Below are 14367 nucleotides of genomic sequence, written 5' to 3'. Positions count from 1 at the left end.
CCCTTGATATAACCATGGCAATGGGCAGCTAGACTGGCTAAGTGCCATGCAGTTGCGAGAGTCTACTGTAGGTGTGCCTGTTTAATGTCGCAGACAGAAGAGGCAGGTTGGGGTAACGGTTTACTGCTTGGGCTTTGAAATAAGGTAAATCTGAGTTGAAATTTGTATTAGTTTAATAGGGCTGCTTAAGCAAAGTACCTCTGAGTGGCTTAACCAGCAGAAAGTTATCTCACAATTTCAAGGCTGGAAATCTGAGATTAACATCAGCAGGGCCATGTTTTCTCTGAAGGTGCTAGGGAAGCACCTCTTCTAGCTTCTGGTAGTTCTGACTTGTGGGAGCATAACTCCAGTCTTTACCTCATGTTCCTGTGTGTCTGGGCATCTCTCTTCACATGATGTCCTTTTATAAGAACTCCACTCCAGTTTCACATCATGTTAGCTCTATCTGCAATGACCCTATTTCCAAATAAGGTCATATTCTAAGGTACTGAGAGTTAGAACTTCCACATATGAATTTTAGAGGAATATAATTTTATGTATTACAGAATTCCAGAGCCACTATTGATGAGCTGTGTGACCTTAGGCAAGTTTCTTAGCATCTGTATCTCCTATTCTTCATCAAATGGAGATGGGGCTGAGGATTAAGTGAATGGCTGCACGTAAAAAGCACAGTGCATACATCACCCAGAGTAGTCACTCAGTAAATGTTGGCATTCAAACAAATGGGCATCCAACATCTACAGGAACTTTCTGGAATTGTGTACCGCCATCATATCCAGTGAGGTGGTTGTGGTTCTGTATGTTATTTTCTGTCATGTATGTAAAATGATTTTTAAACCCACCCTGGTAAAACTCTAACTGAAAAGAGAAATAATCACCCCACTGCTAAAAAGAAAAATTGTGGGACCATAATGGGATAACTTAAAGGTTAGGGTCCCCCAAACTAAGATTTAATACCTAACTTAATTGCAGTTTCAACCCCCATAGGAATATAACCTTTAGTCAGCCCAGCTAGAATTTCCTGGAGCTGATCCCCTGGGAAACCCTTCCTTCTTGGGTGGGCAATCTTGTTTAAATAATGCATTCCTTGCTAATGGATTCTTTTCTTTTATTTCTTTCTTTTTTTTTTGTTAATGCTTTGTCTATCTTTAAAAATCTCTCCCTTTCTGTTGCCCTTTGGAGCATTGACTGCTTGCTAAATGGGATGCTGTCCAACTCATAAACCACTTAATAAAGCCACTTAGATCTTCAAATCTACTTGGTTGAATTTTATTTCTTAACTCTAGTTATTTACCATCAATATCAGGATTTTCTTCAACTTTCTCCACTGAAGGGCTTGTAGGGTCACAAGAAACATTTGTCTTTAAAATAGCAAATCATTTCAGAAGGCCCAGTGCTAAAAATACTAGAAAATCGGTGTAAAGTTACTCCCTCCTAAATATTTCGATGTATCCTGGCATTATTTAAAATCAGAACAAAGAGCAACTGTTAACTAAAGCCAGAGGACAGACATAACTGAGACCTCTGAACCTTTGCCCTCTGGAGTTGGCTTACCTGTATTTTCTTTTTCGTATTGGATGGCTTGGGTGATAGATTTGTAAATTTTGTTGAATTCAGTTGTACTGACTGTGAAGAAACATCTTGAAATGACTCAGGGAAACTATTTTAATTCCTGCTTTGAGTATTTTCGCTGCTTCTAACTCCCTCCTTCCACCCCTTTATGCTCCTGTCTCTTCACTGAATTGGTAAATCTACCAAGAGCAGGAGCTGCACCAGGAAGCCCAAGTATTCACATACCTGCCACTCAATCCAGTTCTCAGCTGGGGATTAGGAAGTGCAGTAAGACAAAGCATAGAATGTAAATCACTAAAATCTCTAGGCCGGAGTTTCCTCAAAGTTGATTCTGTGCAACAGCTGCCTTCTGCGTGGCCCCACAAGCATTCCAGGTTCCACACACTCGGGTGGCTGCATGTGGGTCCCTGTCTTGGAGTGTCACAGAGCCCAGTAGAAGGCTCAGGGAGGTCCTGCAGTTAGGGGAAAAGGTTTAACTTTTACAGCCCATGTTTGTCAACCTTATTCATCTAGGACAGCTATTTCTAAATTTTAGGAAACTACTCTTCCAAGGGGCCTACCTTGGGAAATGTTAATCTAGGGGAAACAAAGGTATTGCATCTGAAATCACATGGCTAAGTAATAGTACATCTGTAACTTCAGCCCAGGTTCCATGGTCCCTGGCTCCATGGTCTTTCTTTTTCTCTAGTTACATTCATAATATTGCTAAAAATGCTGGAACAGAATTTGCTGAGCTCAGTCCAGTCCACTATCCCAAGCAGCAGAGTTCTCCCGGTTCAGGCTCTTCCCCACTGGACCCCCAGTGGCCCAAGAGTGGACAAGGACATTTGTCACCCGAAGGGAACTCCTCTGCTGGTGGAGTGGATGCACTCAGAGCCCAGGGTGTCATTCAACCTTTCTGTTCCTTTCTCGTTGAGTCACGTCTGTGCCAAGACCACACTGGGTGGCCTTGAGAGCACCTTCTCAGTCTATTCTCCATCTCTGTACTATCTTCTGCTCCACACCCCTGAATCTCACCTCTTCTTCTTGGGCCTCCAGCTTCCTCTAGGAGGCCCAAAATTCTATGTGGGAGAAAGTGGTGGCTAAATGATAAGCTTCTGGTCCTGCCACAAAGTTAGACCTCTGTGAGATAAACCTCCTCTTTCTAAGGCTCGATGAACTTCAACACAGTTTGTGCGAATTACCATCTTTCTCTCCATTTTCTGTTGTGCCAAGATTTCTATTCCTTTAAGCTAGCATTCACCAGCACACTGGAGGGAAGAGAGTGGGGCCTGGGAGAGGCTAAGACTTCAGCATTCTGTCTCATGCAATTTTTATACATTGGAGACCATAGTTTTTAGATGAACTTCTGCATTCTTTAACTGTTTTTCTTTTTTTTTTTTTCCCCCATGACCTACCATGCTGTTCTCAAAAAGAAAGAAGTTGCTGGGGTTGGTCAGGCCTTAGGAGCAACTGAGAGAGAAAAGAGAGTGGGGAAGTAGGGAGGGGGGAAGTCTCACCCCAGGCTGGGGGTGCTGTGAAGTTAAAGAAGGGATGCTGTTTCTGAGAGTGCCTAGGAAGGAGCTCTGTAACGTTGCATGAATTCCAGCTTGGGTCCCTAGAGACTCTGCACTGTCTTGCAAGCATTTCAATTTGTATATTTTTACTAAGATGTATAAACAGCAAACTTTAGGAATGCAATGGTGGTTTTTACAAGATGTTAGCTGAAATTTTGGTTCTGACCATGAATTCACACACACACATATTTTCATAGCAGTAGAAATGAATGATGTTTTTTGTTGTTGTTTTGTTTTGTTTTACTTTAAGAAAGCAAAGGATATCAGAACTCCTCAGGGCAATCCAGCATAACAAGTTAAGTTTTGCTATTCAAATACTTAAAACAGTTAACTGTAGACCAGCAGGATCAGCACCAAGAGGGAGAAAGGCAGAATCTCCAACCTTACCCAAGACCAGGTGAACCAGAATTTACATTTTAGTCAGTTGCGTGGGCAGTGCTTGTGCTCTGACACTCCTATCAGTGTGTGAGGGGCCCTGGCTAAGAGGATACGCTGAGCTGGGTAGAGCAGGATTGAATCTTGGCTCTCTCCCAGCCTTGCTCTGTGTTGATGTTGGGCAATTGCCTTAACATCTCTGAACCTCCAGTTCCTCATTTTAAAAATACATGTAATGCAAGTATTCACTTTATAGTCATCATGAAACTGAGTGATAACCTATGGCTTATTAATAGTATACAAGTAATAGGACATTCTGTGAGTAGGGAGGAATGTTAGACCAGGGCCTGAGACCAAATAAATGCTCAACAAATGTAAAATATTATTATTATTAGAAAAGTAATCAGCAAATCTTTACCGAGTGCTTCCTGGGCACCAAGCACTCCTCATAGAAAACATCCCTGCCTTTGTGAATTGATGGTTCAGTGCATCCACAAATGGCAGGGGGGTTGCTTTTACTACAACAAAATAGCCTTAGGCTTTCAGTAAAGTGTGTTGTATTGAACAAGTGCTCAATGCATTGCAGCTATCATCGTTATTAAAGAAGTGATGAATCGAGGAGAATTCCTTACTGTAATTTTAAAAATTATGAGCTGCTGAGTGGTTGTTGTTACAACGATGACGTTATTTGTTTTTTTTCCAAGCTGAGTAAATAATGGCAGACACCCACTTCCTAAAGAATAAAATCGAACCTCCTCCACAGAACGGCAGGATTCTTCGGCCTCCTCTGTCCATGTCGTTCTCTGCCCCAGCTCCTTCTTTTCTCAAAGCTCTTAGCACATCCATTCCTGCAGGGGGTGAGTGCTCACTAAATGCTAGTGCAGATTTACCACTGCTGGTTCCTGCCCAGTAGCTCTGTGCGTGCGCGTCCCTCTTCCTGGGATGCCTTCCTGCCCGTCCAACCCCAAAGCACTGACTAAGGCCCAGCGAAATGTTTGAGTCTTAGGGAAATAATGGCAATACCAGCTGCTACTTCTCTGCTCCCTCAGCATTTTCTCCCTTACACTTCTCATTTGATTTAAGTGACTGCAAGTTGGCTCCTTGTCGAGATGTCAGTTGTTAAGGGGGACAAGGGTGGGGGTGGGACTGTGTCTTGGTCACTGTGATGCCCTTCTGACCCTGCTCCCTCAGCAAGGCCTGGCGGCACTTCAGGTAGTTGCTGAACTGAGTTGTGCAAAATGCATGTAGAGAACCCACTGAGCAAGACAGAAAGGCAAACTACTCAATTTTGGATTCAGGGACTCTCCATGGCTGCCTTGGAAATTATCAGGCCACATTGTAGGCCCTCATAGAATTTTGTGATTCTCTCTGGGAAAGAAGTGGTACAGAAGAAAGGGGAAAATACTGACCGGAGAGCCTAAGGAACACTAAGGAGAGGCACTTAGAAGAGTCACAAGAAAATCTGGAGAGGCTGCTGTTTGTAGAATGAAGACCTTGCCAACAATCCTGAGCGCAGCCAAGTCTGGGCCTGGGACTCCTCAGATGGGGTCCGGGAGTCCTTGAATCATGGTGTCTGAGAACAAAAGGAGCCACGTGGCACTGAGGTGTATCCTTTGCACCTTGAGAATGTGTGCAACCCCCCCCCACGTGTACATATGTGCATGCATATACGCTGCACACACTAATGCACACATGAATACCAAATTCACACAAACATCAATATAAATACAAACCTAAGTATGTTCAAAGGAAAGCACGCAGGCTGGTACAGGGATTTGAGACCATGCTGCACGAGGAAGGGATGAAGAAGGAACCAGAGATGTTCAGCTGGTAAGAAAGGGCCTGGGGGGCAGGTGGTTCCTTCAGCACACGGAGGCCTGGTCTACGGAAACAGCATGTGCGTACTTCTGAGCGAGGCAGAGGCAGGGGCTCCGGTTGAACTCCAGGCCCTCAGAAATTCTGGGAAGGGAGATTTCAGCTCAGGAAGAGGCAGGCAGTGGGCATGCAGAGTCTGGAGTCTAGACCTGGAATCATCTCTCCTGGGTTTGAGTTCTGGCTCTGTTACCTAAAAAGCTGAGGGATCTTAGGAAACTTATTTAACCTCTCTGAGCCTGAGTTTCTTCATCTATAAAATAGGGGCACTAACCATACCTTCCTGTTAGACTGAAATGCTCCAGGGCTTGGACGTGCTTGCTCTAGTGCCTCCTTAAGCTTCAGGCCCCACTAGACCTGGGTCTTGTCCCGGAATTGTGTATCGTGGCAATGGGGGTCATTATTCTCATTATGGGGTATGGTGATCCCCCTGAGAACTGCTCTCTGGACCCCTGATCCCCACCAGGTCCAGGACCTCTTTTCTCGACGAGTGATGTCCCTAACTGGCTCCTACTAACAAGGTGGTCTTCCTTGTAACCTTTCTCTAGCTTCCTGGAAAACGGCCGGCTGGTTGGTCGGTACAAGCAAAAGTCGACGTGTACCTGTGGCTGGGTTCCATCAGGCACTCTAGTGCCATTTTGGACAACTTGCCAGCAGGCTATGAAGCACAGATGTCCTCCAAAGTAGTTGATGCCAGTCAACCCCCAGACAACCTGCTCTACCAAGGTATGGGCAGTGAGGGTCATTAGGTATCTCTGGCGGGCCTCTGGGAAAATGAAGAGGGTGACGTGTGTTAGTTGTTTGAACATTATTTTAGGATCAGTTGATTTCCTCCTTTTTATAAAGTTTCTAAATTTTCTTTCTTACCTTCCAATGTCCCACCTGAAAAGAATAAAGTGAAGTCAATAAACACATCTGGAATAAAAATTTATATTTTCCCATTAATGGAGAGAATACAATTGAGTTTCTCTGTAAGCACACCGTGTAGACTGAGTTTGTATTTTACGCAAAGGTGTCTCTTAAAGACGCATCAATAAGTTCTTGTGCTGATTATGGCCTGTGGAATTAAGGCATATTTCCCTTTTACATGGCTTTAGGGTTTTGACCTAACAGCAGGTATATACATGTCCCAGTAATGTCCCACTGGAAGCTGCTATCCTTAGGGTCACTTATGCTTCTCTACCTGCATTCTTGAATTGGCTGTTTTTAGAAGTTGAACATGCTTTATATAATCCTTTCTTTTATGCAGATATTTTCTATAAGTGTGCAAGATCTCTAACACCAAATGCAATGATACATTTCTTCCCTACGTATGTATACAACAGTTAACAATATTATACACATCAGTAATAGTAGTATAACTCTATTCGGGTACCTGGACCTGATTCCAATGTGGGAGGGGGTCTTCCCACATCTACTTACACCAAGCAATTCTCGAATACCAGCAGGGTGTCCGAGAACTCAACTCGGTTCTGGTGCTATCTGCCCAGAGATAGCACCAGATTCCGAGGTTAAGGGGTCCACCCCAACTCCAGATGCTGTTCGCAAGCCCCAGGCAGTACCTGTGCTTCTGACCAACCGGCTACAGATTGGAGGTTCCCACGACCTCCCCCTTAGGTTCAATTAGTTTGCTACAGTGGCTCATGGAACTCAGGAAACCACTACCATTTGTCAGTTTAACAAAGGAAACAAGTTAACAGCCAGATTTAGAGAGACATGGGGCAAGGTCCCAAATAAAGGAGCCTCTGTCCTCGTGGACCTTGGGGCCTGGCTTGGTGGCACGTGGGGTGTTCTGGCTCCCCAGGCATAGGAGCTCTGTCCCACTGAAAAGCAGGGCAGAGCACGCAAAGCTGAGCGGAGAGAGCGGAGCTCTTCTCAGGGGTTTTTGCAGGGCTTCACTCCGCAGTCATGACTGACTGAATCACTGGCCATTGGCTGATCTGACCTCTAGCCCCTGCCCTTGGGTGGGAGCCCAAAAGTCTCTCCTTAATATGACGAAACACCCCTTTCATCTCTAAGACTGTCTGTCGTCTTTTCAGGAACTGTGGATGAAGGCCAAAAATACCTGGGAAATACATGTTTGGTCATTTATATGACCAAACATGTATTTCTTATAACTCATTATATCACAGAGTGCCATCATATTTCCACCTTTGTATAATTTTGCTTTTTATTCTAAGTACGAATGCCTTACAGTTGCATTTTGCTTTCTGCTTCCAAATTGCTTCAGTCTGCAGGATCCCTGCTGCTGCATTTGGGGAGTCGGCTGCCGTTTTACCTTCATGTGAACTGAAGTTGAGTTTTGAATTGGGCCAGTGTTGAAACAGTGGAGAACTATCTCTACATCTAGGTTTTCTGTGTTGCACAAGGCTCCTCTGATAGTGGCTGACTTTGATTGCCAGTGGAATTTAAGTGGCTCAGAAGTTAGAGGCAAGGTTCAGTGGTTCACTTTGTGCTTTCCATGCCCAGTGTAAACTCATAAGAGCAAGGATAGCTTGGCCCTGTTCTTTTGGAAAATGCATGGCTCCTACCATGTGTCAGGCATTGTGCCCTATACTTTGCACATTTAACTTATTTCACACATCAATCCTGGGCAATTTCTTCATTTTATAGAAGGCAATTTCTTCTGGTACATAGAGGATGTGTCAGAAATGCTTAGAAATTGGCCAGGATCACACAGTTACTAAATGGAGCAAACTATCTCTAAACCCTGTTTTATTTCCACTGTTTTCCATCCTGTCTTTAGGGAGTTTTCATCTTGGGGTAAAAAACACCCACATTAACTTATCTTCTTATTTCTATTGACACTATTTCTAGAGACCCAAGGCACATGGATATGTTTGCAGTCCCAGCTACTAACAATTCATGGGAGAGGAGAAACTTTTTCCAAAGCTTCCTGATTCTTTGCAGCATGTTGTTTTCAAAGGCTGACCTAATAAACTTTCTCTGCTGTGGACTGACATTGATGGCTTGGGTCGCCTTCCACACCCTACTGTTTGCTTTTTCAGTCATCTTGTGCTTCAGAAAATATCCATTCAACCAATAATTAGTTTGCACCTGCAATAGGAACATTAGTGGGGGAGGTAGGGATGAATTAGAGGTGGTACTGGTCCTCCAGTGGGGACAGTCAGACACGTCACTAGTAACCACAAGTGGAAAGTAAGTCACAGCACAGGAGACGGGCTGCCAATGCGAGGAAAGAGAAGGCAGACTTTGCTAGTCTAAGGAACAAAGCTGGGAAGACTCCAGGTTTCAGATAAATAGAAACTAGACTAAGTAAACGGCGCCCCCTGGCGTTGTGCAATGTGCAGTCCATGCGGCTGCCGTTGGAGCCCTGGTAGACCCGGTTGCCCCCAGCTGCCCACCATCCCAGGTCATATTACAAGGAGCCATAGTAACAGCACACCAGAATCTCGACCCCACTTTTAGAGTTTTTCCCCTGTGGCAGGCACCATTCTCAGCCCTTCGATCTCCTGCATTAATCCTATGAAAAACTATTATTGCCCCCATTTTACAGGTGAGGGAGAAAAGTCAAAGAGAGGTTTAATAGGCTCGTGTGAATAACTAAGAGAAAGTTAGTAACTTCGTGTGAGACCCACGTGGAATATGCTTAGGAGTGGCACGGGGGTGGGGCATAGGGTATTTGACCCTTTATTTCACAAAGTTGAGCTGTTCAAATTGCCATGCAAGAGTTCCTGTATCCCAGGCCCCATGACAACACAAACTCGATCACAGTGTAATACCGCCTTTGGGGGAGGCTGGGTTCCCCACTGAACCCCAGTCTGCACCGCCATGGTCCTGTCTGACAGGTGCACTCACTCCTGCCTTTGATGGCTCCTCCCCACCCCCTGCAGTGTCCTTGGCCTGTATCTTCTGCACCACCCTTACCCTGGCCTCCCATCACTGTGGTCTGCTCCCTGCCTGGAGCTCCCAAGGCAGGGGCTGTCATAGCTGCGTCAGAATCCTTAGCAACCGGGACCGTACCTGGTACACAGCAGGTGCTCAAAATGACAGTGGCTGGCTCAGTGGAGGAATGGTGAATGGATGGCTCAAGGCTTAGTATATTGAGTTTATTGAAACACCTGTGGCCCCTTTCTTATACACACACACAATGGAACCAGGAGAATTGCTAGGAAGTGCAATTTGTTATTTTAGAAAGGGAAGGTGATTTTGGAATCTGGCAGAAATGAAATCCAGGCTCTGGTGTTTGTTAGCTCTTCAAAGTTGGAGAAGTATCTTAGCCATTTTGTGAGCCAACTCCCTCATCTATAAAATGGAGACAATTATTTATGTTTCTCAGAGTTGTTACGGAGACTAGAACCCACAGTGTGGTGAAAGCACCCAGGAGAAGGCCTGGCTCCAAAGTGCCCCCCAAATACTGCCCCGTCCCCTTTCTTCACTGCTTCATCTTCCATCTCAGAAGTGGGTGATGCTTATGGTCTTTGTCTCTGGCCACGCCCGCAGATGCTCATACACTGCCACCATTTGCACTCACTGTGGGTGGGGCCTGCTAACAGCTGCCCCTTTCTGTTCTTTGTCCTGCAGCCCAGCATGTCTGTCAGCTGAGAGCGCACATGTACCAAGCCCGGGGCCTCATCGCGGCCGACAGCAACGGACTTTCAGATCCCTTTGCCAGGGTCTCATTCCTTTCCCACTGCCAGACCACAAAGGTAACCAGAGAAGCCCGCCTTCCTTTTTCCTGTAGCCCACAGCCAATCTACAGCAGAGCCCAGGAAAGAAAATAGCAGGGACATGTTGCAAATAGCAGGGTCTCTGCATATGTAGGGGTTTCAGGAAGGATTCACGTAGGGAAGGTGTATTTTTCCAATGTGATCCATTGTTCTGAAACCAAGAGGTCAAGTATCCAGGTGGAGGAGAGATGGGGTGAAGAGGGATGAGAAGAAGAAGCAGAACCTAGCCCCCCAACGCCTGCTGAGGTGCACGGCACTTGCCAAGTTTGGTGGGGGGATGGACAACTGAGAAAACAGCACAGAGGTGGCCCACCCAGGCTTATGGTCTGGTCTTCAGTGAGGGTCCCGGTGGGGGAGAAAGTGCACCAGCTTTGTGATCAGGGAGCTTTGCACTGTCACTTTGTACTTACCAGCTGGGGAACTGGTGCATGTTCAACACCTGTGTGATTCAGCGTCTCCCTCTGGAAACCACTCCTTCCTAATGGATGTGGTGGGGATCAGGGGATGGGTCTATCCCTGTTTGCTCTGTGCTTTCTCCCTTTCCTATACACTGAGGGCTGAAATGTGAGAAATGTTCCTATTAGCAAAGTCCAATAGGATGCTTTTCTCCTTAGTCATATTCTCTACGGAGTTTCTCTAATCTCTGAGGATTCACTGCTCTGAGAGAGGAAAGCTCCTTCAAGGACTGGTCTATCCCTGGAAGTTAAGACAAAGGCCAGAGAGAGCCCTGAGGTCACATTTCAGCTTATCTACTCTTAGCTGCATTTACTCACTAAGCCTCAGTGTGTCATCTGAAAAGAGGTGTGTTGTGAGGAGACAGAAACTGAAGTGTACAAAGTGATTGACGGATGGTGGCCACTATGTTGGCAAATGCTACAAGGGCTGACATTCCTCTCCCAAGTGAGGCCTGTGACTGAGAGGCTACATTTGGATCTGTGACACACAGACCAGTATCGCAATGTGCACTGTCATCTCGTGCATGTCACCAGCATCTGTAAGAGCGCTTGCTCTGCCCTGGGTCCCATGCCTGGGCTCAGGGGAGACAGGGACCAGACCCTGATTCTGCGGTGCGGAGGGAGGCAGTTCTCTGGAAAGTCAGCTACACCATGAGGAACCCCACAGTGTGGGGCTATTCAAAGTCTTCTAATAGCCATATGAAGACAGGTTAGATCTGTCTGGGAGAGAAATCGAGAGAGACTTGAAAAGGAAGGTGGCTCCATCTCACTTAGCAAAGGAGCGTGAAAATGCATGAAGTGTGAAGACTCTGGACTCTGTTCTCTTTCTTGTGCTTTGAGAGGCAGTACGTAGCGCAGTGATGAAGAGTGTAGACTCTGGAACCATATTGCCTGGGTTCAAGTCCAAGCCATTCCATTTATTGACTGTGTGACCTTGAGCAAAACCCTCATGACCTCAATTTCTTCATCTGCAAAATCAGAATGATGATGTTGCACCTACCTCCCAAAGGGTAAAACACCCGAGACAGCACCTTGCTTATAATAGCTGCTATGTGACCGCTTGTTATTATTGTCATTAGGGCTTCCCACCTGAAGGGTGGGCAATTCTTGAAGGGTGGACCCGCCTCCTCCACCTGCCACAAGTGTGTGGAGTTCCAGGCTGTCAGAGGCAGTGTCAGGGGCCCTGGGTGGGGCAGAGCGTTTGAGGGAGCTCCCTGGGAAGAGCTTCCTCTCCTGCTTCAGTGTCAGGCTGCCTTGGGGGAACTGGTCTGTGTGTGACATGCCCCACTCCGGCACTCCTCAGGACAGGAAAGTTGAGCCCGGGGGCCCTGCAGCCAACAGGCCTCCACTGTTCAGCTGGTAGTTCTCGTCTGAACTCACCAGATGGAGCTCAGAGAGAGCGGCCTCGGGGGAGCCAGGCCTGCAGCCAGTCCTCTATGAAATGACTTAATGGTATGAAATATTTCAGAAAAGGATCTGTTATTCCAGGCATCACTGAGGATGTGGGACTTAGAAATCTTGTGTTGACTGAAGGATAAAGGGAAAGGGAGACAGCTCCCAGAGAGAAAGGCTTTGGAGATAGATGGAGAGAGAGGAGCTTCATGGCTTAGGGGGAGCTGTAGAGGGGTGGGGCAGAGCTTAGAGGGTGAGGAGCGTGGAACCTGGGATTTCAAACAGCTAGACTGAGGCTGAGTCCCAAGGGCATGGCACGGATGGTCTCCTGTTAGACACGACCACCCAGGATACCAAGCCCAGTATGTGGTAGGTGCTCAGAAAATGTTTATTCATTTATAAAAATAGATGAGTGGGGTGCAGTTGTGTGGGCAACATGCACTTATTGAGCACCCACTGTGTGCTGGGCCCTTAATATGTTTAACCTCAGACAGTGGTCATAACAATACTTAAAGGTAGGTGCTGACACCATTTAAATGAGGGAAACTATGGTTCAGAGCAGTTAAATCACCTGCCCAGGTTGGTCATAAGACAGGTGATGAAACTAGGGCAACATTCCAGGTATCAGACTCTAAAGCCATGCCCCATCCATACGATCTCACTCCTCCATCAAAGTGTTAGCTGAGTGCTACCGTGGTCTCCCAAATAATGTCATCCACAACAGTGATACCCTTCAGGAAGCCCTGACATAATGAGGCTAGTCATGGGCATTTTAACAGAGAATCAGGGGATGTACTTCCGTTTGGGTGAGCCTTTCAGTACCTCTTGAAGGTGTCCATGTAGTCTTTCTACTCAGGGAACAACTATAAGGACAGCCCAAAACCCATTCATTTATTCCTGAAGATAGCTATTGAGCACTCCCTATGCACAGCATGCTCTCTTGGTGCCTAGCACATTGCGGGTCCTGAATTAATATATATTGAATGAATCAATGATGAATGAATGAATGAATGAATGCTGGCTTCTGGAATCTTATCAGGTGGCATTTATAACTCAAAGTACCAAGGAAGCCATCAAAATATTTCTATAGGAAAGATGCTGTGAGGATCCTAAATTGCTTTGCTATCACTTGGTTGCATGCTGCAGGAGAGATCACCTTTCTGTTTTTAAAAGCAGCATCAAAACCCATCGTTCTTTGTGATGTCTGCCACCGACACAGGGTTACTTTGCATTGCAACTCTCTAACTCCTGTTTGTAAGTTGGTTGATACCATCCTTTTCCTGCCCCAAAAGTTAAGATTTTCTCTGAAATGTTATGTCAAAAACCTCACTATGTCTGAGGCATAAAATACTCTAAAAGCAAAAAGCAAGAAAGGAATGAAACTGCAGAATGCATTTTTATGACCCATAAAGGAGAACAATAAAAAATTCTTTCCTGTCCGCAGTACCAATGATTTAATGCCGTAACTAGAGATGGCTCTTGCTATAAAATTCTGAGATGACAGCTTTATTTGTTCTTTGGAGCCTGGAAAGTTAGACCAGGCCAGATCTCTCTCTGATCTCTCCTGGAGTAAACAGTGTAAGGTGTGCGGAGATTCCTCAGGACCCAGCCACCGCTGTGCTATATCCACCTATGAAATCACCCGTTTGCCTGCACAGCCTGGAAGAGAAGGAAATCTGACTGTGGCATCTTCCTAGGACTGGCCTCACTTATTAACAGGCCAGTTTCTGCTCAGGAGCCTATCCTGCAGGCAACCCCAGTCTTTAAAACTAGCATGTTTCCTAACACCCAATTAAATAGAATAGAGGATACAAGTTCAATGACACCCTTCTTTTGGAAGGAACCAGGGGGGTCTCTGAGCTACTTCTAGGCGAGACACTCATGCTTCTGGACTAATTATGCAGGTTGTTGTCCTTCTTTGTCCTTCGGTTTCTCCATCTATATAATGGGTGCAGCCAACTGCCAATGTCACAGCATGCTATGGTAGAAAGAAAATTGTCATGCAAAGTGGTGAAGGTGATTTTGAAGTCTGATCAGTTCAATACTATCAAATAAATATCCACAAGCCAGGAGAATTCCATGTAAGGAATATTAGATTTAAAGCCCACTTTAGAGTATTTAATGACATCATTTTATTTGCTTCTAAGTGAAGAATCACTAGATCTCACCCACCTCAGTTTGCCCTTCCATAAAATGGAGATAATATTAACATCTACTTGGTGAGGTGGATGAGGTTAGCAGCCTGGGCTTTAGTGCTGGACAATTCATGTTGAATCCCATTCTTGACACTTTCTGGCTCTAGGTAAATTAGCCTTGGTTTCCTGGTCTGTAAAATGTGAGTAGATACCTTTATCCACCTTCAGGAATTGTGAAGTTTGAATGAGACTTCGTGTAAAGTGCAACTGCTGGAACATGTTCAGTGCTTGATGAAAGGTAGCTACTGTTATTATCACA

The 14367-nt window shown here is 45.7% G+C and overlaps 1 protein-coding gene across 1 annotated transcript in view; it reads left to right on the top strand.

Annotated features, from left to right (window-relative positions):
- Positions 1–14367, top strand: part of FER1L6 (fer-1 like family member 6) — a 123050-nt gene that overhangs the window by 43370 nt on the left and 65313 nt on the right. The window contains exons 18-19 of the mRNA XM_073230095.1: positions 5924–6101; positions 9921–10045. Coding sequence (XP_073086196.1) covers positions 5924–6101; positions 9921–10045 — 303 coding nt within the window. The remainder of the gene's footprint in view (positions 1–5923; positions 6102–9920; positions 10046–14367) is intronic.

The sequence above is a fragment of the Manis javanica genome, chromosome 2 (assembly GCF_040802235.1).
Source record: "Manis javanica isolate MJ-LG chromosome 2, MJ_LKY, whole genome shotgun sequence".
NCBI classification, from domain to species: Eukaryota; Metazoa; Chordata; class Mammalia; order Pholidota; family Manidae; genus Manis; species Manis javanica.
This window is presented reverse-complemented; position numbering and strand designations above follow the sequence as displayed.